Genomic DNA, 22,165 nt, shown 5'->3' on the forward strand with positions numbered 1-22,165 from the left:
CAACATACCTACAGGGACAGAAGCCAGGATTCCTGCAGGCCCAGCTGGGCCCATGGGTGCTCTGGGCCTCGGCCTGGGTCGTCGAGCTGGAGCGCACCCAAGGGCTCCCAGGAACCGTTATTCCGTCCGTCTGCGACGGGCGGCGGGGGGGGGGCGGGGGGAGGAAGGGCATCCCCGGAGCCGCTAGGTCGCCGCTAGCGGGTCGCGGAGTCGGGAAGCGGCATCAGGTGGCGGTCGCTGTCTGGCGTCCGCTAGGAGGCGCTCTCCCGAGGACCACACGTCTGCTGAGGCGCTCGGCGGAGGTGGCGGCGGCGGTAGAGGGTGGGTGGGTGGAAGGATGCCCGCCCTCCCGCCCTTTCAGGCTGGCCGAGTGGGCGTGGTCAACTCCCCACGCCACGCGGCTCGGCCAATGGGAGTGCGCGCTGCTCCGCTCGGCGGTCCGCGCCGCGGGTGCTGAAAACCCAAAGGCGCGGGCGGAGGGGGCCGGGCGCGCGCTAGCGGACCAGCCTTCTCCTGCTCCTCCCGGCGGGCGGCGGGCGGCGGGCGCTCCCTTGGCGTCCCGAGAGCGCGCCAGACGCGTCCGCGACTGGCGGACGGACGGACGGACTGACTGGCTTTCCAGACCTCGCCAGCCAGCCAGCCATGACTCCCGGCGCGGTGACCGCCGGCGGCGAGGCCCAGCGGCCCAGCCCGCGTTACTTCACTTGGGAGGAGGTGGCGCAGCGCTCGGGGCGCGAGCGGGAGCGGTGGCTCGTGATCGATCGGAAGGTGTACAACATCAGCGAGTTCACCCGCCGGCACCCGGGCGGCTCCCGGGTCATCAGCCACTACGCCGGGCAGGATGCCACGGTGAGCGGCTGCGGGCAGGGGGAGGCGCCGGAGGGGACGCGGGACCCGGCGGCCCCGGTTCGAAACGGGAAGTGTAACCCGTGGCGGAACACCCCGCCGATTCCGGAGGAAAGCCACCCCGCGGACCGATCTGGTGTTCGGAAGGAGGGGAGAGAGGCTCCGAGGAGGTGGGGTGGCATGGAGGCCGGCAGCGTGCACGCACAAAGAAACGGCTGGCTGCGGCCGTGCGTTTCCTCTGTGGTCCCCGTCCTCCGTCGGCAGGATTGGGCCGGATCCGGAGCTGGGTTGGGAAGGGGAAGGCGTCAGGGGGAGAAGGCTGGGATGGCGCCGGGGACGGATGGCGATCGGTGCTGCCCAGGACGGGGTTGGGAGCGGAGCGGAGGAAGAGGGAGCCTCGGCTGGTCTCGAGGGCTGGGAGGGGAGCGCGCAGCCGCGTGGGATTCGTGTGCGGGGGGGCGGGGGGGCGCGGGTGTGCCCACTCGGCCAGCCGAAGCCGGGAGGGAGCCGCAGAGAGCCGGCTGTCCTGGGATCCCCTGCGCGGCGTGACGAAAGAGATGAGGGTTCCTCCTCCCCCACGCTTCAGTAGGCGCAACGCGTAGCCCAGTCTCGGTCCTGCTGCTTTGTGTCTTTCTAGACCATCCATCCTCAGAGCCGTCCCCTAGACCAGAGCGCTGGGATCCCCTAGGGATCCAAAAGGTGGGGCGGTTGCTTCCACTCATTATCTACTCAGGATCCTTTCTTGTTGGATTCCTCTGTCATCCTATGACTTGTAGTGTCTTGGGGTGAAGTCTCCCCCGCGCCCCCTCCCCCTTAGCAACAAGAGTACTGTTCCTTTTCTTTGCCCCTGGACTTAGAATATGGGGGGGTGGGGTGGGGGGGAAGAGAACCCACGGCTCCCTTTGAAGTAGCCTCAGGGCCAGGCCACAAGCTGATCATTCCAGTGACCTCTGTAACCTGGATAGCTTTGCTGGCCTACCTAGGCTGGCGCGTGTGCAGAGGGAGCCTTAGCAGTTGGCCTTCCTACCCAAGTGTGATTTGAAGTGGCCAGTGTCATTGTGGGAGAGGGGTGCTCCTCCCCCACTGCCCGTTCTGTGGTTTATTGGGCTTGGGGTCCCCCCATCTACAGACATGAATCTTATCTGGGAGGACCCCACCTTACATAACCGAAATTTAATCATTATGGGGACAAGGAGTGGTCAGGGTGCCGGGAGAAAAATAGGAAATCTTGCCCAGAACAGCTGTGGAGGGAAGACAGAAGATCTGGGTCTTCCTCATGGCCGTTTATGGAGAAACGGGCTAAGAAAGGAAAGAACTTGTTGAAAGTCCTGCTATAAAAGAAATCCACAGTTCCCTGCTCTGGCTTTTCTAGTGGATGCTAAATCCCTAGGTAAAAACTGCCTTCAGACCCAAAGATCAGCCCAGTCAGGTCTTTCTGGACGGCCCTCAGGGGAGGCTACTGATTCCTCTGTGTAGCAGCCCCGTGATGGGAACCTAAACACTAGGAGATCTTGAGCTGTGGCAGTAGGGATGCCCAATCACCTTGGAAGGAAAGCTAGCAGGAGGAGGTGGTCTCTTCTTCAACTTGCCAGCAAGAGGATGGCCTCTGATGTGAACCCCAGGAGCCTCGGACTGACCCCCTCACCTTGTTGCCTTCTCCCCATACTTACAGGATCCCTTTGTGGCATTCCACATCAACAAGGGCCTTGTGAAGAAGTATATGAACTCTCTCCTGATTGGAGAACTGTCTCCGGAGCAGCCCAGCTTTGAGCCCACCAAGCATGTGAGACCCTGTTTGCTCTTGGGGAGGAGGGAGAGGGACAAAAGCCTAGATAGGATCACAGGTAGCCATTCACAGGAGTCTTTTGGTCTCTGCCTCACAGGCCATACAAAGCAGGGCTTTGAAACCCCTGCTTGTCTCAAGGCTTCCACTACTAGTACTACCAACATCATCATCATCATCATGGAGACCTTCCTGTTGAATACTTATCAAGCATAAACTTACACAATTCTCATGCATTTACATATGAGAAAATGGAGGCTCAAAGTTAAGTGACACAGCCAGGGGGGGATCTCACACAGTAAGTGGCAAAGCAAGAACCAGAGTCAAGTTTACCCAGCTGTTGGGCCTGAGTCCATTCAGATTAGTACCTCTTTGTCAGACTTCCTTGTTGTCATGGTATTTTTGCCTCAGACTGTAGACTCCCCACAGCTTCTACAGGTACTTGAGCCTGAAAGGGCCCTTGTGTCCAGCACATGTGGGTTGTAGGGTCATGGCTGAGAAGAATTAACAGCCCCCATTTTTCCACAGAAAGAACTGACTAATGAGTTCCGGGAACTGCGGGCTACCGTAGAGCGAATGGGGCTCATGAAGGCCAACCACTTCTTCTTCCTCTTTTACCTGCTGCATATCTTGCTGCTGGACGTCGCTGCCTGGCTTACTCTGTGGGTCTTTGGGACATCTTTGGTGCCCTTCCTCCTCTGTGCGGTACTTCTCAGCACAGTTCAGGTGAGAGCCTTTGCCTGATCAGAGGCAGAGTTGTGCTTGGCATTGTGGCGAAAGCTTTCAGAAGGCCAAGAATCCTGCCTGAAGATTTGAAGATATTCAGGGGAGTTGATGCAGAAAGTAACTGCATATTCTATTGTCTTGTCTTTGGGTTTGAACTCAGAGCCATGTGCTTGCCAGGCAGGTACTCTACCATTTGAGCCACCAGACTCCCAGCCCTTTTTGCCTTTGTGGGTTTTTTGTTTCATTTTGTTTTGTTTTTTTAATAGGGTCTCACTTCCCCCCTCCCCCCCCCCCGAGTCTAGCCAGGACTGTTATCCTTCTAGTTAATAGCTGAAATGACAGGAGTGTAGCATCATGCCTAGCTTTTGATTGGTTGTATGGGATCTCATGTACTTCTTGCACAAGGAGCCTTCAAACTGTGATCTTTCTCATCTCATCTTCTCAGTTGCTAGAATAAGCCACCTTGGCTGGCCAGCTATGGCTCTTACCTGTTCACAGACCACGTGGCCATCTTCATTTTTCTCTCTCTCCCTTTCCAGTTGCTCTTCATGTGCTTCCCTTCTTCATATAGAATTTGTTTTCTGAAACTTCTTGTTCAGGTTCTGCCACAGCCCAAGTATGCCAAGAACCAAGATCCTGACTTTGCACCTGTACTTGGCCTTCTCCCTACCCTGACTTTTTTCCACCTGCTAATCATGGTTGGGCCCCCATACTTGGCTGTCAGAACCCATTTGGCAAGCCTTCTCCCTACTTCTGAGTCCTTACTGTATTGTGGATGTTGATTGCACTTCAGAGCAGGCAAACTGATTTGCTTCCACTCACATGTGAGTCGGTGACCGAGGCAGAATTAAGACTGGGGTTTTCTCACTCTTCTTGAAGTGCTCCCTTGGGGGAGAGTGGCCATTAGACTGCATGGATAGAGGGTGAGGCTGAAGGGACTGCTAAGGTCAGTGCAAGGGATTGTGGGTGGGTGAGCTGCTCTCAGTGTTAATTTTTCTCTTCTAGGCCCAGGCTGGGTGGCTGCAGCATGACTTTGGGCATCTGTCAGTGTTTGGTACTTCTACCTGGAACCACCTGCTGCATCATTTTGTGATTGGCCACTTGAAGGTCAGTGGTGTGAATAGGAGTTCTCTGAAACTCCAGTCAGTGGAGGGCTAGGGATGAGAGGCGGTGACACTAGGTTTTCCTCCTCTCCTTCCATCATCTGTAGGGAGCCCCAGCCAGTTGGTGGAACCACATGCACTTCCAGCATCATGCCAAGCCCAACTGCTTCCGCAAAGACCCAGACATCAACATGCATCCCCTCTTCTTTGCCCTGGGGAAAGTCCTGTCTGTGGAGGTGAGTGGAGGTGTCAATGCAAACATCTTGGGGAAGGGAGAGAGCCAGCATGGAGGGCTTTTGGGGAAAACAGTGTTGGTCGTGTATAGTGACAATGGGCTGTGCTGGCTGAGACCCTTGCCCTTGGGAAGTGAACAGGGTCATCCAGGAGAGAATCACCCAACCCTCCCTGTGAATTCCATTGGCAAATAGTTAACCACTTGCTGCATTAGATCAAGAGAGTAACAAGAGACTTCTGGGCAGGCCCCTGCTCATCCTTGAAGGTGATGTGTGACACCTCCCAGGGGACTGTTTGACACCCTGCTGCAGGGCAGGTGTCACCCATCCCGTCCTCCAGTGCTTGGTGCTTCTTTCTCTTACACCAGATTTCCTGCTATGTCAGTCCTGGCCTGTCTCACTCTGCCATGATGCCCAGTTCCTGGAACATTCCTTCACTGAGCACAGCTGGCTAGCCATATGTTTTGAGTCAGCATCTGTGCATTTAAGTAACCATGGATCTCATCAAACGTGCAGATATGTTTTATTTGTTTTTCATTATTTGTTAACACAGAACTATTTTTTTGTTTGTTTTGTTTTTGTTTTTTGGGTCCGGTCGTGGGGCCAGAACTCTGGGCCTGGGCACTGTTCCTCAGCTTTTCAGCTCAAGGCTAGCGCTCTACCACTTGAGCCAAAGTGCCACTTCCGGCTTTTTTCTTTTTGCTTATGTGGTGCTGAGGAATCGAACCCAGGGCTTCATGCATGCAAGGCAAGTGCTCTACCACTGAGCCACCTTCCCAGCCCAACACAGAACTATTTACATAGCATTTACATTGTGTTAGGTATTGTAAGTAATCAAGAGAGGATTTATAGTATATTGGGAGTGGGCTGGCTTGCCTAGCATGAGTGAGGTCCTGGGTTCAACCCCTGGCATCACAAAAAAACCCAAAAAGTAACCAATCAAAGCCTTATCTCACCAGCGTCATGGGACTCAATGTAAAGTATCCTGGGAGGCTGTACTTCTGTTATTTCCAAATAAGATGCCACTTTGTAGAAGAGATTGGAACACCTACAGGGGATCCTGGTACCAATCCCATGGAACCAAGGGAGAAGTCTGCTTCTTCCCACCTTCCTGAGCCCAGCCTGACTTCCAGATGACTTATTATCTGAGGTTATGAGTGAAAATCAGGTTTTTTTTGTTTTTTTTTTTTTTGGTCAGTCATGAGCCTGAACTCTGGGCCTGGGCACTGTCCCTCAGCTCTTCAGCTCAAGGCTAGCGCTCGACCACTTGAACTACAGCACCACTTCCGGCTTTTTCTGCTTATGTAGTGCTGAGGAATTGAACCCAGGGCTTCATGCATGCAAGGCAAGCACTCTACCACTGAGCCACCTTCCCAGCCCTATGAGTGAAAATCAGAATATAGGTACGGTGCCTGCCTAGCAAGCACAAGGCCCTGAGTTCAAATCCCAGAATGCAGCAACCGAAGGAAAAATGATTAGGAGACCTAATGAGTTTTCATTGAGCATAAGCAGTTAAAAGTTCCAAAGGCCAGTAGAGTTCCTTAGAAAGTTAATTAAAAACCCTTTGTCCCCAGGTTCCATGCTGTCGTCAAGAGTTCTGCCAGATCCCTTCCCCCAACCTAATGACATTTCAGCTTGCCAGGAATTAATCGGTTGTGGGATATGTTTGGGTTTCAGGCATGAGTTCAAGGTAGTGTGACCCAACTCTCCCCTCTGGCCTGAGGCACAGCTCTGGAGAAAGGCTTTGGCAGCACTGGCTGTCCTGGCACCAGGCACTCAGTGCTTGAGGTTTCTGCCTTACCTGTCCCTCGGGATCTCATTTTCCCTTCTTTTTCCTAAGCATTAACTTCTTTATAGTTTGTTTCCTGTCCTGTGCTGTGTGCGGGTCAGCCCTGCACGGGCTACCTACCAGCCCCACTCCACCCCCCTTCCTGGATCCCAGAGCTGCTTTGAGGGAAGCATGGGTTACTTATTTAAAGCAACATCAGCTGGGTTCCTAAGGAGAGGGGCCAAGTGGAAGGAATCTCCCACTGCCTGCACTGCTTGCTGGTGCTGGGTTTTCAGAGAACATCTGTCTGCAACCATGAAAAATCAGAATGATTGGGGAGCCAAAGTAGCTCCTCATGTTTTTTTTTTCCTCCTAGCCTACCTCTTAGAGCATGTCTTTGCTCTAAGTTGTTTGGGCCTGGTCTGGTCCCTCTGGGGAACAAACTTGGCATCTGCCCAACACCTCCTACCTCTCCTGGATGACAAGGAGGTGGAAGGGGCACTGCCCTTAACAGAACCCTTCTGACCTCTGGAGATCTAAATCCAGTGAGGGCATCTGACCATCTCAGGAGGCAGTGGTGAAGGGGCCCCTTCGCACAGCCGTTTCCCTGCTCATGCCAAGAGGGCACTTCTCTGTGGGGTCTCCCCTCAGTTTATGTTGCTCAGGATGGGATGACGTCATTCCCTTCTCTTACCTACCTGCCTCCAGAATATGATGCAGCTCCATCAAACCTGCATCTCTACTACCTCCTCTCCCCTGGTGTATTAGCCCATCTTCCATTGCTGTAAGAAAATGTCCCAGGGTTGGGTACTTCCTATAGAAAAGAGGTTTATTTAGCTCACAGCTCCTGAAAGTTCAGGAGAGGTGGCCCTAGCCATTTGGTTTCTATAAGTCATGCAGATGCCATGACAGTGGCCAAGTAAGTACCTGTAAGGAATAGTCACCCGAGGAGATAAGGAGGGCAGGGCAGGCTTGCTCTTGTAACAACCCATTCCAAGGCAATCAACTAGGGACTTACATGGGAAGAATTTCACTGGTCCCCAGAGATCTAATTCCCTCCCACTAGTATCCAGCTCTAAGGTCTCATTACTTCGCAATAGCTTCACATTGACCAAGCCTCCAACACACGAACTTGTAGAACATAAACCATGTTAAACTCTAGTCTAATGTATCTCGGTGAGAATGAGCTTTGTAACTACATCTGCCCTGTGATTCATTTCCACACATCTGGCCAGATGACCCTCTTAAAGCATAAAGCAGGTCATGCAACACTTCCGGACTTGATTACCAAGGCTTCTGTGAGGTGCTGTATGGCCTGGCTCCTCCCGAGTTTTCTGGTCTTGGACAACACAAGAGCCTTCATTCTTGCTGTTCCTTCTGTTTTTTGTTTTCTTTTTTTGTTGTTGTTAGTTGTGGGGCCTGAACTCTGGGCCTGAACACTGTCCCTCAACTCTTCAGCTCAAGGCTAGCACTCTACCACTTGAGCCACAGTGCCCCTTCTGCCTTTTTCTGTTTATGTGGTGCTGAGGAATTGAACCCAGGGCCTCATGCATGCAAGGCAAGCACTCTACCACTGTACTACCTTCCAAGCCAGTTCCTTCTGTTTTTAAATGCTCTTTCCTAAGCATTTACATTGCTGGCCCTTGATAACATTCATGTCCGAGTGTAGGTGTCAGATCTGTGGACCTTTTCCAAATCGCTGCTTCTCTGTTCATGTTTCCCATCTGCAATTTCCTGTTGCTTTGAACTCTGTCTACAAGTTTTTTTTAAGCAACTTGCATCCCTTAATTTACAAGCATTGTATAGGCAGGCATGGTACCATTCACCTCTGTACCCTCAGCGGGAAGAACAGTAGTTGGCAGAGTAGGCCTCCAATGTTTGAATGAATCTGACCACCTACAAAGAATGCTCTGTCTAGCTCAAGTGTCCTGTACAGCATAGGTTTTTAGTGAATGACCTGAGAATGCTTTCTGTATGTGAGAGGACAAGCCAGAACTCTGCCTGGTCACCAAAACTACTTGGAACAAGAAATGCAGGAGCCACGGAGAGAGGCAGACATGGGAACCCACTAAAGGGGCTCTGCACTGACCCCTTGGTCTGCTAGCCTCAGCCTGTCCCTTCTGTGGCCCAGCTTACAAAATAACTACTACCCACTGGGGAACACTTTGCCAGAACCTTCAGATGACTCCTTATGCTCAGTAACCTTTGCACAAGTATTTGCTATACTTTGCTTAGCTTTCAAGGGATTTTTTTTTCTGTAGGTTACCTTGAGATCAAAAGATTTTGATGGAGATTAAGCATAGATCAAATTCCCACACAAGGGTAAGACAGCTTTCCTTACAGACTCTGATGTCCCATAACTACAAGATGGGAGATAGCAAGTGTAGGAGATATCAAGTGTGGGAGAGGGGGCCTGGGAACCCCAGGACAGAGAGTCTTTAGAGAAATGTGACAAGTCCAGAAGACCTGTAGACAGCATTGCGCATGTACTCTACATGACCCTCACTGAGGGCAGCCCAGGCCTCTTGCTCCAGGTGATGGGCCTAAGGCTGGGTCTGTGGATACCTTCCAATCGGCCTCAGCTTCTGAGTAGGGAAAAGCCTACGTTATGGGGAGGAGAGAGAGTGACTGGTCCATGAATGATAACTGCTGACCTTGTGTTTGCTCTGCTTCACAGCTTGGGAAACAAAAGAAAAAGTACATGCCCTACAACCACCAGCACAAGTACTTCTTCCTCAGTGAGTAGCTGCAGTCACCTGGGGGTTGGCCTTTGGGAGCTGGTGCTAAGGGATATGGAGGACATGGCTCCTCAACTACTTGTGAGCAGATGTCTTCTCCACTGAGCAAAGGCAGCAGGCTAAAGTTTTAGTACTCAATTGTGTTGGGGGCAAATGGGTTCTTCTTGTCTCAATCTTGCTCCCATGAGAAAATTGAGTAGTCTGTAGGGACCTCCTATTGAAACTCCGTGCCTGTCTGTGTGTGCGTGCATGTACAAGCACCAATACTGGGGTTTGAACTCAGGGCCTTGGGCTCTCAATTAGGCTTTGTCACTTACTGCTGGCATTCTGCCACTTGGTGCTTTCCCACACCTCTACTTCTGGCTTTTTGCTGGCTATTTCGAAACAAGAATGTCAGATTTTTCTGCCTGGGTTGGCTTTGAAGTGCAATGATCAGATCTCATACTCCTTAGTCATTAGGATTATCCATGTGAACAGCCAACACCTGGCTTTCTGCTAAAGCGTTCAGCCTTGTCCAGCAGAGATTAGAGGTCATGTCAGGGTAAACGGATAGGGTGTAGTTTTAATTGTTGTGGCTATTGGGCAAAAGACTTTTGTGCTGTCACTTAAGCTCTTTCGAGAATCTGCGTGTAGTTCCTGCTTTGAAAGTCTGCTCTATAATGCCACGAAATTTGACTTTAAAACTCCAGTAAAAGTTTGAAGGCAGCTGGATTCAAGTGGCTCATGCCTGTAACCCTAGCTACTCAGGAGGTGAGATCTGATGATCATGGTTGGAAGCTAGTCTGGGCAGGAGAGTCAGTGAGACTCTTTTATCCCCAGTACACTACTCAGAAAAAGCTGGAAGTGGTGCTGTGGCTCAAATGGTAGAGCACCAGCTTTGAACAAAAGAAGCTCAGGGAACAGAGCCCAAGGCCCAGGGCTGGCAAAATAAATAAATAAGTTTGAAGGCATTTATCCAAACTATTTATCATCAACGGTTCCTACTGAGAAAAGTGGGTAGGGAAGATGGTAGAACAGAGGCTTCTATAAGAAAGAATATTAGAATCCAGAGCACATCAAGATGCAGGAGTCACTGGGCACTGATGGCCCATACCTGAAATTCTAGATATCCAAGAGGCTGAGATGAGAATTACAGTTCGAAGCCAGCCTGGGCAGGAAACTCTGTGACACTCTTAACTCCAGTTAACCACCAGAAAGCTAGCATGGAGCTGTGGCTCACATGGTAGAATGTGAATCTTGAATACAAAAGTTCAGGGACAGCAGCCAGGCCCTGAGTTCAAGCCCTAGGACCAGTACCAAAAAGAAAAGATAGAGGAGCTGTGAGTGGACATTGCAATGAAGGGTTAAAGATAGCGTCAGGTGCATCTCTAGGGCTGGGAGGGGTCAGCAAGGTCCATCCCACACTTTGCTGCCCCTTAACCTGCATGATGGAGGTTGGTGGAGGAGTCAGGATAAAGGCAGGTGACTCAGAGTAAGGCTGTGGCCCAGGCAGTGCCGAAGGTATTAACAGTGTCCTTTCAAAGGTGTGGGAGCAGACCATGTACTAAGCCTGGGCCTTGAGTTTGTAACAACCTACTCCAAGACAATCGACTAGGGGCTTACATGGGAGGAATTTCATTGGTCCCAGTGATCTAATTCCCTCCCACTAGTGTCCACCTTTACAGGTGGACCTTTAGTTCCACAGTGACCAAGCTTCTAATGCAGAAACTTGTAAAGCCCAAATGTCAAACTCTAGCATCCACTGGGAAAAGGGAACTCTTCCCCCACTTGACTCCTGACACCATCTGGAGAGCTTGTATCTGTGCCCATCCTCGGTGCCTGTTGGCTTGGAGCTGCTGGAGGGGCGACAGGGGGCAGCCGTGCTGAGGACGTCCTTGTGTGACCCTGCCACTGCTCACAGCTCCTCTCTGTCTCCTCCCCCCCCACCCCCCAGTCGGGCCTCCAGCCTTGCTGCCTCTCTACTTCCAGTGGTATATTTTCTACTTTGTTGTCCAGAGGAAGAAGTGGGTGGTGAGTATCCAGGACCTGTGGCCCTCTATCTTCTCCAGTGCCCCAGGGGACCGGGCCTCTGCAGGTGGCACTGCCCATCTCCAGGTCCAGTTGAGAGCAAGATCGGAGAAGTAGGTGTGAGGTACTCCTCTGTAGGACCATGTGACCTGGGCTCAGCAGATCACCTGACTCCCCAACGCTGCAGTCATTGTCCCCCGATGTTCCTGGGCTGGGCAGAATATTGGAGCCCTCAGGGAGTGATGGGGAGGATGAGCTGGAGATAGTCCAACTGTTGGCTCCAAGCAGAGAAGCTGGGAGGGGAGGGAAGAGCTGAACCACTGGCCTGCTGGGTATAATGGGTCAGGGGGAAGACTGGCACTTGGTTGATGGTGCAGAACAGGAGTTGGGGCTTTGCCAGATTGGCTTAAATGGTACCTTGTCCTGGATGCTCCTTCTGTGAGCAGTTAGACAGGTTAGGGGCTGGAGGCAGGGAGACCCTATGTACCCTAGAGAAGGTGGCGGGCAAGGGGCAGCAGTGCCACCAGGAGAAAGGTATATCGACACTAGATGTAATGGGGCAGGGTGCTGGCCCGGGGCTGGGGGATGGCTGGGGGGTGGGAGGTGGGAAGAATCATTCTGATGTTCTCACCGCAGGACTTAGCCTGGATGGTCACCTTCTATGTCCGAGTCTTCCTCACGTATATGCCGTTGTTGGGGCTGAAAGGCTTCCTGGGCCTATTCTTCATTGTCAGGTAGCGCACGAAAGGCAGGAGGGGCTGGCACGGGAAGGCACAGGTGCTGGTGCTGGGCCTAGCCAGAGGTGATTGTGGAGTTGGCTCGCACAGGCAGACAGGGCCGGGTCAGCTACCCGAAGAGGGGTAGGAACCTTGGGCTCTGCTTGTACTGTCTACATGCCAGGTTCCTGGAGAGCAATTGGTTCGTGTGGGTGACACAGATGAACCACATTCCCATGCACATTGATCATGACCGGAACAAGGACTGGGTCTCCACACAGGTAAGGGACAGTTACTCAGAACACCTGGGTAGAACAGAACTAATAAAAACATGGGCCAGACACCTGTGGCTCACACCTGTAATCCTAGCTACTCAAGAGGCTGGGATCTGAGGATCGTGGTTCAAAGCCAGCCTGGGCAGGAAAGTCTGTGAGACTCTTATCTCCAATAAACCACCAGAAAACCAGAAGAGGCGCTGTGGCTCTTGTGGTTGAGCGCTCTCCTTGAGCTGAAGAGCTGAGGGACAGCGCCCACGCCCAGAGTTTCAGCCCCATGGGTGACAAAACAACAGCAAAATAACCTGTGGGTCATGGGCACTAATAGAAAGAAAAAAAAAGTCCTCTGTGCTTGAGGCATCTGTCCTGCTGGCGGGTGGAAAGGAGCCCTTCTTTCCCTCTCACACATCATGCTCCCCCCAACCTCCTCCAGCTCCAGGCCACATGCAACGTCCACCAGTCCGCCTTCAACGACTGGTTCAGTGGGCATCTCAACTTCCAGATTGAGCACCAGTGAGTGGGGAGGGGAAGCAAGCACGGTCCTGGGGGGGGAGGGAGGGGGGGCGTGGACACCAGCCACTGACTTTCCTCTCCCGCCCTCCTGAAGCCTCTTCCCCACGATGCCCCGACACAATTACCACAAAGTGGCACCCCTGGTGCAGTCCCTGTGTGCCAAGTATGGCATCGAGTACCAGTCCAAGCCTCTGCTCTCAGCCTTTGCGGACATCGTGCAGTGAGTACTGGCTGGCGAGAGGGGCCAGGGGTGGGGGGGGGGGAGATGTTGCCTGTGGGGGGAGGTGACACAGGAAGGTGACAAAGGCAGGTCAGGACCTGCTGTCTGGGGCTATCTAGTGGCATGGCCGTCACAGGGCTTCTCCACTGCTGGTGGGCTCTGTTCCACCTGCTGACTCACTGTCCACCCCTGTGTGCCTGCAGCTCATTGAAGGAGTCGGGGCAGCTCTGGCTGGATGCCTACCTTCACCAGTAACAGACCCCTTGGTGTGGAAGAGACTGAAGCCAAAGCAGAGGGAGACTCGAGGGACTCAGCCACTGGTTCTTATGTTCAGAGGGGGGTGGTGGGTTTGGGGACAGAAAGGTCTGTGCTCAGACCTCACCCCTTTGCCTGCGAGGCACAGATCTATGACTAGCGGGGTGTGGGGACACTTGAAACAACTCCCCGGAGGAGTGTAAGTCTGTTGAATTGTTTTTCTTCTTTTGGTGGTGGTATTGGGGTTGTAACTCAGGGTCTTGTGCTTGCAAGGCAGGCACTCTACCACCTGAGCAAAGCCCAGGATTGTTTTTCTCCACTTTGGTTATATGCAGTTCGTGAGCAAAAGGTAAAAGGGGAGAGGGTTCAGTTGATGGTAACTCCTGAGCCCAGTGTCAGGCAGATGTACCCCAGAACTCATGTAAAGGGGGGCATGTCTCCCTCTCCTCCCTCCCCCCTCACTTGCTAACCTCAGACTGATCAGCTGAATGTTTATAGCAAGATCTAGAAAGGCTTTGAAGCATTCATGTGTAGAATTTTGAGTCTTGACCCAACTTCCCTGTCTGGGAACTCAGTCACTACCCTGGGCAGGTGTCACCCACATCTGGCTGGGGTTGCCAGAAGCCATTTTCCAGCCTTAGAAGCAGGTGGGGCAAAGACCAGGAGTGTGGTTTGGGAGTCATTCAGCTGATGATCCTGGCACTACTGGTTTTGCTCTCGTGTTGCCTCCGGTTCCAGAGGGAATGGCAGGCATGTTCTTTTGCCAAGCATATGGTAGAGTCACTGGGAATGAAAAATCCCCTTGATCCACTTCTAACCTCTGCTTAGAACAGACATCTGTCAAGACTGGGAGAATGCTCCTAGCAAGGAGAGGGGAAGAGTTTTCTTCCTCCCCAGAAACAAATGGGGCTCTCCCTTGTTTCCATTTGCTGCCCAACCTGTAATTCCAAGTTTAATAAAATAGCAGTAAGCACAAGTGAGAAAAGTTTATGACTTTTTGTCATAAAGTCCAAGTGTAAGGGCGGTAAGCAGAAACAGTTTTTATCTCCTAAATTATAGCGTTACTAGGAGTGTGGGGTTAAGCAAACTACTTCCTAGTTGTAGTAAGTTTAAACACTGGTTTGTGACTGTCGCTGTAGTCAGAGGTCTCTGTCCACTCTCTCTCAGTATCTTATTCTGGAGACCAGATAGGAATTTAGGATAGCCTTTTCCAAAGCATATCTGTCTAACACTAAACTAGTCTACCTAATCTTCCAGTCCAAAAAGATAAGGAATGTCTCTCCCCAAAGAGCACACATAGGAATGTGCCTCGAGTCTGACCTAACTCCCAGGGGCCCAGTATCAGCAATCACTCTCCTGCACCCCAAATTCCACAGCCTTACAGTCCAGGTGAAGATATTTCTTTGCCTGTTCAAACAATCTAAGCTTGTTAACTATGAGAAAAAGTAGAAAAGAACAGGCTAGAAGGCAAAAGCAGAGCCATCTTGAGTTTTGTAGGTAACGGCGGGCAGTCGGGATGGAAGTGACAGAGTCAGCATTGGGCACGAGGCTGCTGGAGTTGGACATCTGACAGAACCGGGCATGGGACAGCGGGTGGCAGAAGAGTTCGTCTTTGCTGAAAGTTGGCCCTGCAATTGGTTTGCAATAGGCTGGGTAGAAAAATTAGAAGCAAAACTGAACAATTCCGCTTTCATTGGATATTTCCCTCCAGACCAGGTGCTCATCCCTCCACATTCCTGTTCCCTGCCACCTGGGGTGTCAGTGTGGGGCCACCAGCCTGTCATGCCAGCTAGCTCTGGCACAAGCCACCAGTCAGAGCAAACACTAGTGCACCTACTCTACTGTGCCAAGACCAGGTCTTCAAAGCACCTAAACCACTGTGGCCTTCCCGGCCTTCACCTGTGTGGCCTCGGATGGCCACAAGGGCCATGGAATAACGAAAGACTAAGAATGGTGAAGTGGGTAATCTCAGATGGACTGCAGAGAATAGGAGTCAAGAGAAAAAGCTGACCCTGGGTCATAGATGGTGACGGGACATTGCACTCACCTCAGTTTTAGAACTCTGATTTCTGAAACTGTTTTTAATGACTTTACCCTTTTTGCTATCTTGAGGTGTTTTCTTTAAATTGGGTCCAATGTCAGTGTCTTCTATGTGTTAGTGTTACCACTTATCCTGATGAAGCTAAAAAAAATTAGTTAATTTTGACCAAATAAAAACTATTTGTTTAAAAATCCATGCTGCTTGTTGCCATGTTCCCTAGATTTCTTGTGTGCACCTGTGTGTTTCTTTCCAAACAACCATCATCACCCCAAAGCCCCTTATGGAAGCCTTATTATGGGTAGAGCGAGGACCAGGACTCTCCATGCCAACACACAGGTCAGAAGCAAAGACATGTCCTCCTCCTAATACCTGTAGGAACTGGACTGCTTAGCCCCCCTTGCCAGCTTTCATGGGCATCACTGCCTCCTCCACACCCTTACCCTGTCAACGTTTCCAGTTTGTATGGTTGGTTTCCCTACGCCCTACTTGCCTTAATCTTTGCAAACACAATGACTCCACAGCAGCGCCTACTAAAATAGCTTTGAGCAAAAACAATGGAACCTTTCTAGGCAGGTGTGATCCTGCAGGGAACCTGTGCAGAGCTATAGGTGAACAGACTTCTAGAAGACTAAGCAGTTCTGGTTTAAGAAAAAGTACTGCCAGTTGGCACTGCTGTGCTGAGGGGGTGATGTCTGATCTCCCCTTAGTGCCCACCACCATTACTACGGGTTTACACCCAAATAACCTGAGTCAGAAAATGGAGCTTAAGCTGGCTATCAGTGGCTCACACCTAGCTGCTCAGGAGGCTGAGATCTAGGGATCATGGTTCGAAGTCAGCTGGGGCAGGAAAGTCCATGAGGCTAATCTCCAGTTAACCACTATTTAAAAAATAGGAAAGGAAGCAGTGGCCCAAGTGGTATAGCACTGGCCTTGAATGAAAAAACTAAGAGAATCCAGGTCTGGAGTTCAAGCTCCAGTACTCTCACCAAAAATTAATTAAAAATTCTAAGTACAGAGCTGGGACTGTGGCTTAGTGGCAGAGTACTTGCCTAGCATGCACGAACCCCTGGGTTCAATTCCTGAATACCACATACACAAAAAAAAGCCAGAAGTAGTACTGTGGCTCAAGTGGTAGAGTGCTTAGCCTTGAGCAAAAGAAGTGCAGACAGTGCCCAGGCCCTGAGTTCAAGCTGCAGGACTGGCAGAAAAAAATTTGTCAAGTACAAGTGACCCAAGTTCCTTCCCTGGGTAGAATGCATCTCTTGGAGGACTTCAATCTTGCTACAGGGCCATTGTTGAGAAACTATCCTGCGTTAGCTAAAGTTCATCCTGAGGTTTTACCTAAGGTTTCACTTGGACAATTGTTTCCATCAATAAAAGGCTAGAAACCATGCTAGGTGCCGGTGGCTCACACCTGTAATACTAGCTATTCAGAGGGATGACATCTGAGGATCGTGGTTCAAAGCCAGTCCAAGCAGTAAAGTCTGTGAGACTCTTAGCTCCAATTAACCACCAGAAAACTGAAGTGGCACTGTGGCTCAAAGTAAATGTGCTAGCCTTAAGCAAAAGAGCACAGAGAGAGTGCCAAGGCCCCAAGTTCAAGCCCACAATTGATAAAAACCACCACCAAGATCAGGAACCAATGGTGTTTTTGTGCATTAGATGTCAACACACATTTTGGACCGTTAATTCCCTTCAAACAGCAATGTTACTAATGCTCAAAAAACAAAAACAACTAGAAGCTAGCTCCCCACCAAACTCTGAGGACTAAAATTTTCAAAACATTCATTTCTAGGAAACTGACCTGAATTCACATATCACAGACTGGGTTTCTGAATGGGAGTCTAACTTAGAAACTAGCAAAATAAATGCTGTTAGGAGCTGGTTGATGTAAATTACAAAGCTTTCCCAAAAAAGCTTCTTTACCTCACAAAGTAGGTGGGACATTAGAGATCAACTAATTCAAACTCCTCTCAGCAAAATAAACTAGGCATCCTCTAAAGGACGCACAACTGCCACAGCAATTGTGTGGGGCACAGCGCCACCTCGTGGTCACTCTCAAACTGCCTATGAATCCCAACCTATCTTATTTTAGAAGGGCAATGTAAAAGTCCTCAAAGAATAGGACATCTGACAACTAATGCAATTTTATTTTTTTTTCTCTTCATATCTTCAAAACGAAAACAGCACATGCAAACCAACGTCTTATCCCGAGGTTTCAACTCAGTAGATGCCTCAAAGAGGCCACAGAACATTTACTCCTCTGAATAGCAAATTCAAGTTTCTGCTCAACTCAGCCACTATAAGCCAACCTTTATTACCCATGACAGACTACTGTGCTCTGCTTGTCTCTTGTTTTCTGTGATCTGCTAGACTAGGAAGGCAGGTTGTAGATGAGGAAGAAGCAGGCACATTCTGCCATCCCTTCCCATCAGCCATAGCTGGCCAACCAGGAAGGCCTCTCCGTATACTCATGCCTACCATTTAGCTCTTTTTTCTTTAAAACTTTTCACCTAACAACGGGTCCAGTGTCCATTAAGCTGCCTGAGAAGTGGCTTGAGCCTAACACACTTTCCTGAGCTAAACCAAGAAAATAAAAATAAAAAGCACTCTGTGGCCTTCCTGCCATAAAATCAAGTGAAAAGGGGGGGAAAATGCATTTGAGAAGGGTAGCACTGGCAAAGCAATGGGATCCCCTCCCCGCCCCATGGAAAGTGCTAGCTCTAGCTCGTGGGAGGGTCTAAGGCAGACATTCTGGGGTTAAAGAGGGACAATGTGGGGGATACATTTATTTTCCCCTTTTGAACTTCCCCGCTGCCCCAGTCTTGGCCTTCTTCTTCGCAGCCCCCTTGGGTTCTGGCTGCTTACGCTTAGCTGAGGAGAGCGAGCCAGTGACCTTGAAGAAATCGTCCAGGCGGCCCTGGGTGCTACCTTGGCGGCTCTTGCTCAGCCGCTTGACCCCACTGCGGATTCGATCCTCAGAGAACTGCTTTTCACCACACATAAACTTGACCAGCTCTTCTTCATTTGGCTCACTCCACTTCAGCTCCACGGACTCTGCATCCAGGACCTCAGGCTCCAGGAAGAGCTGTTGGGCCTCCTTGTGGAGCCAGTTTTCTGGCACAGGGTATTTGTTGGGGTCAAGCCGCCGCACGATCTCCTCGATGCTCTTGTGCTTCTGGATGAGGTCTACAGCCCGCTTGGGCCCGATGCCCCGGATGCTCTCACAGTAGTCGCTGCCCAGCAGGATGCACAGATCCACAAACTGCTCCTGGTTCAGACCCAGCTCCTGCAGAATCCGGTTCAGGTGGAATTCCTGGATGGGCAGCTTCTTGGCCTCGCTGGCTGTCAGGTGTCGCATCAGCACAGGGCTGCCGAACGTGAGGCAGTCCATGTCTTCAGTGGCCGCAGCGTAGACCTTGCCGGCTTTCACCAGGGCAGCACAGCTGGCCTCTGCCTCGCTGGGGGCATCCAGATATGGGATTCCCATGAGGCTCAGCAGATGCTTGCACTCGTCGTTGTGCTGCTTAGTGACCTTCACTAGCCGTTTGGTGAATTTCTCTACCTCTTCCTCGGCCCCGGCCGCCTGAGCCTCCTGCAGCTGCCTCTCTGCCTCGGCTCGCCGCTCACCGCGTTTGGCCAGCTCGCCTGACTTGAGCTGCGGTGGTTTGCCGTCAAAGACGTACACCGGCTTGATGCCGTTCTCCATCATGCGGATGGTACGGTAGAACATGCCCATCAGGTGGCTTGTGGTCTCCCCCTCCTCGTTCTGGAGTACATCCCCACCCTGACGAACAGCGATCAGGAACTGATAAATGCTCATGGAGGCATCAATGGCCACTTTGCGGCCAAAGTAGCTCTTGATGTCATTCTCCCGGATGGCACTGGGGGCCACATCGGCAATTAGTTTGGCCAGGCCTTGAATTCCCATGGCAACACAGAGGGGTCGCTACAAAACAGATGAGCAAGAGAACTGTAAGGATACAAAAGGAGCAAGGGCTATAAATGGTGCTATCCCATCAACTCCATGTCTAATCAAATTTATCACTCCCTCCTCGCCCCCCCAAAAAAGGCACCAAGCCAACAAAGCAGATGAGAGGATGAACAAGACCAGACCCCTTATGCTCAAGATACTTATACTTTAGCAGTCACTCAGTACTAAGGCTTACTAAGATCAGAAACTGATTTGGGTGCTTAGAGGAAAGAGATACTGTTTTCAAGTTCGTTCTTTAAAAAACTTCAAAGGTTTCAGGCTGGGAAGTTGGCTCAGTGGTAGAGTGCTTGCCTTGCAGGCATGAGGCCCTGGGTTCGATTCCTCAGCACCACATAAGCAGAAAAAAGCCAGAAGTGGTGCTGTGGCTCAAGTAGTAGGGCACTAGCCTTGAGCTGAGGGACAGCGCCCAGGCCCAGAGTTCAGCCCCCAAACTGGCTAAATAAATAAATAAATAAAAATAAAAAATTAAAAAACTTCAAATGTTTTGTAGACAAGGTGATGGCTTATACCAGCATACTGCTACATAAGTATGCACCAAGGACAGGAAGAGTTCATGGCTCAGCATTAGCAGTCCAGGGACCTTAATGGTAGAGCTCAGCCCTAAAGAACAGCATTAATATCAGTTAAGCAAATACAATGTGTATGGAAATTGTTTCCCTAGGAAGCTGACTGATAAAGCATCCTCAAGGGATTAGCAAGAACAACATATCTGAATGGGGAGGGGAGGGGTTGTCTCATACACTGCTTTTATTATCCTCAACATCCCCTTTTGTTTATTAGAGTTCTGACTTTTATTAGGATGTTCCTGGGAAGTCCCTTTGTATTTTCTCCCCACCACAGTGCAAATATGGTATCATGGTAATTACACTACCCCACCCAAGGCTCTGTATGCTGTGGTCATTCAGCATTTCCATGGCGCAGGCCCTCTACCAAATCTTTCTTTGAGAAGTCCTTTCCTGGGCTGGGAAGGTGGCTTAGTGGTAGAGTGCTTGGCTAGCATGCATGAAGCTCTGGATTAGATTCCTCAGTACCACACAGATTTTTTTTTTAAAAAAGAATTTTCCAAAGCACACTCACAATTTTTGCCAATTACAACCAAAATGTGAATTTTTATTCACTATACATTTTCTTTAAATTAACAACTTTCTGTGTGTGCACACTGGTATTTGGAGCTTGAACTCAGAGCACTGCATTTTTGCTTGGCTTTTGTTCAAGGTTGGCACCCTATCACTAGAGCCATGACTCTACTTCCAACTTCTTGATGGTTAATTGGAGATGAGTTTCTTGGATTTGTCTGCCTAGGCTGGTTTTGAACAGAGATCCTCATATCTCAGCCTCCTGAGTAGCTAGGATTACAGACTTGAGCCAGTGGTGTCCTGAAAACACAACTTTTTTTAAAAAATGAAAATAAGTTTTAAAAATCCACATTGTTAAGTATGTAACCTAGTAAAAAGGATTTTCCAGTGTGCAACTTAAAGTCATTTTGTACTCTAATGGCACGTGCCAATATATCAATTGTTTCTACTCTTCTCTCTCAGCTTTAATTTTCTTAAAACTTTTTTGCTTCTGAGGATTGAACTACTTCAGTTGCAAGTGCTCTTACCATTTTCAAGCACACTACCACCAGTCCTCCACAGGGCTCTCCCTTACTGAATGAGGACAAAGACTCTGCGGAAAGTTCTGTCTCTTGGTCATTACACCTGACTTTAGGATCCCAAAAATAAATGTTTTGCAGCTGGACACTGGTGGCTCCCATCTTTAATCCTAGTTACTCAGGAGGCTGAGATCTAAGGATGGAAGTTCACAGCCAGTCTAAGCAGAAAACTCTATGAGACTTAGCTCCAACTAACCAACAAAAAGCAGATAATGGAGCTGTGGCTCAAGTAGGAGAGTGCCAGCCTTTACCTTAAAGCTAAGGAGCAGCACCTAGGCCCTGAATTCAAGTCTCAGTACGGGCACACACACTTTTTCCAGGTCATGCCTTCTACATACTAACGTTCACCTGTTCGTCTGTGAAGTGGGTACAATGGGAACACACTGGTCCATAATTTTTTCATTGTGGTGTTAATCACATCTTATGAAAGGATGTGTGATCCACGAGGACCCCCCCCCCGCACCCCAACCCCCGAGCTTAAACCTTGCTGATGCTGTTGGGAAAATTCGAAAGTTTCCGCAATATCAAGAAGAGAAAAAAGAAAAGAAAGGCGGGGTGGGGGAGGATCCTTCGGCTCACGGATACCTCCCCCTGGCTTCTCTCTTCAGTGTGTACAAAGAAAACAACGGTCTGTCGGTTTACGCCTCACAGGCATAGGAAGGAAGCCAAGTTTCAGAAGTTCCAAGCACACGGAAAGCTACACTACGACCCCGGCGGGTGGAAGCCATTATCCTCTTCCAAGTGGAAGAAAAGAGAGGTTCGGAAGTCTGCAACAGGTGGCGGGGCCTCCCGACTTCGAATCCCGCGCGCGCCGGAGCCCGGCTCCCGTAGTGCCCGGCGCCCGGCGGCCCCCGGCTCGGTCGGAGGCGCCCCTCGTGGGGTCTCACCTGGCTTCTGGGGCGCGAGACCTCGGCAGGTAGCGCTGGGTTCGGCGACGTCCGGCACGGTCTCAAGCCCCGTTCTACCGCAGGGCCGCCGGTCGCCGCTCACACTCCACAGTCTTCCAAAGCCCGCGCTGCCGTCACGTGACCTGCACGCCACGCACAGCCTTCTGGGGAGGGTAGTACACTGCCCGCCCTTTCGGGGTCCGTGTTCACGGCATTTACTTCGGAGACAGCTGATTCTCTCGGCGATCCTGTCCTACCGTTTCCCACCGCCTAATCTCCGCTCGTTCTACACCAGGTAGGCCTCCACAGCCCCAGCTCCAACCACACCTAGAAACTCAGGACTACAATTCCCACAATGCCACTCGCGCGAGACACTTCCGCTTCCAGCTAGGCTAGGCGCCTGCTC

The 22,165-nt window shown here is 50.8% G+C and overlaps 2 protein-coding genes across 2 annotated transcripts; one reads left to right on the forward strand and one right to left on the reverse strand.

The window, feature by feature from the left end:
- Positions 1 to 238: 238 nt before the first annotated feature.
- On the forward strand, positions 239 to 15,417 carry Fads1 (fatty acid desaturase 1). Its single transcript, XM_070032163.1, has 13 exons — positions 239 to 302; positions 623 to 849; positions 2,519 to 2,629; positions 3,158 to 3,355; positions 4,361 to 4,462; positions 4,566 to 4,694; positions 9,137 to 9,197; positions 11,131 to 11,207; positions 11,841 to 11,938; positions 12,105 to 12,201; positions 12,629 to 12,708; positions 12,803 to 12,928; positions 13,132 to 15,417. The coding sequence occupies exons 2-13, from the start codon at positions 643 to 645 to the stop codon at positions 13,181 to 13,183; spliced, it is 1,338 nt and encodes a 445-aa protein (XP_069888264.1). The 5' UTR covers positions 239 to 302; positions 623 to 642; the 3' UTR covers positions 13,184 to 15,417.
- Positions 15,389 to 22,116, reverse strand: Fen1 (flap structure-specific endonuclease 1). Its single transcript, XM_070032164.1, has 2 exons — positions 21,760 to 22,116; positions 15,389 to 19,173 (listed from the first exon to the last, which is right to left on the reverse strand). Exon 2 carries the CDS (start codon positions 19,153 to 19,155, stop codon positions 18,013 to 18,015), a length of 1,143 nt encoding a protein of 380 aa, XP_069888265.1. The 5' UTR covers positions 19,156 to 19,173; positions 21,760 to 22,116; the 3' UTR covers positions 15,389 to 18,012.
- Between the last annotated feature and the right edge of the window lie 49 nt (positions 22,117 to 22,165).

The sequence above is a fragment of the Dipodomys merriami genome, unplaced genomic scaffold (assembly GCF_024711535.1).
Source record: "Dipodomys merriami isolate MVZ:Mamm:240054 unplaced genomic scaffold, mDipMer1.0.p SCAF_21, whole genome shotgun sequence".
Taxonomy (NCBI): domain Eukaryota; kingdom Metazoa; phylum Chordata; class Mammalia; order Rodentia; family Heteromyidae; genus Dipodomys; species Dipodomys merriami.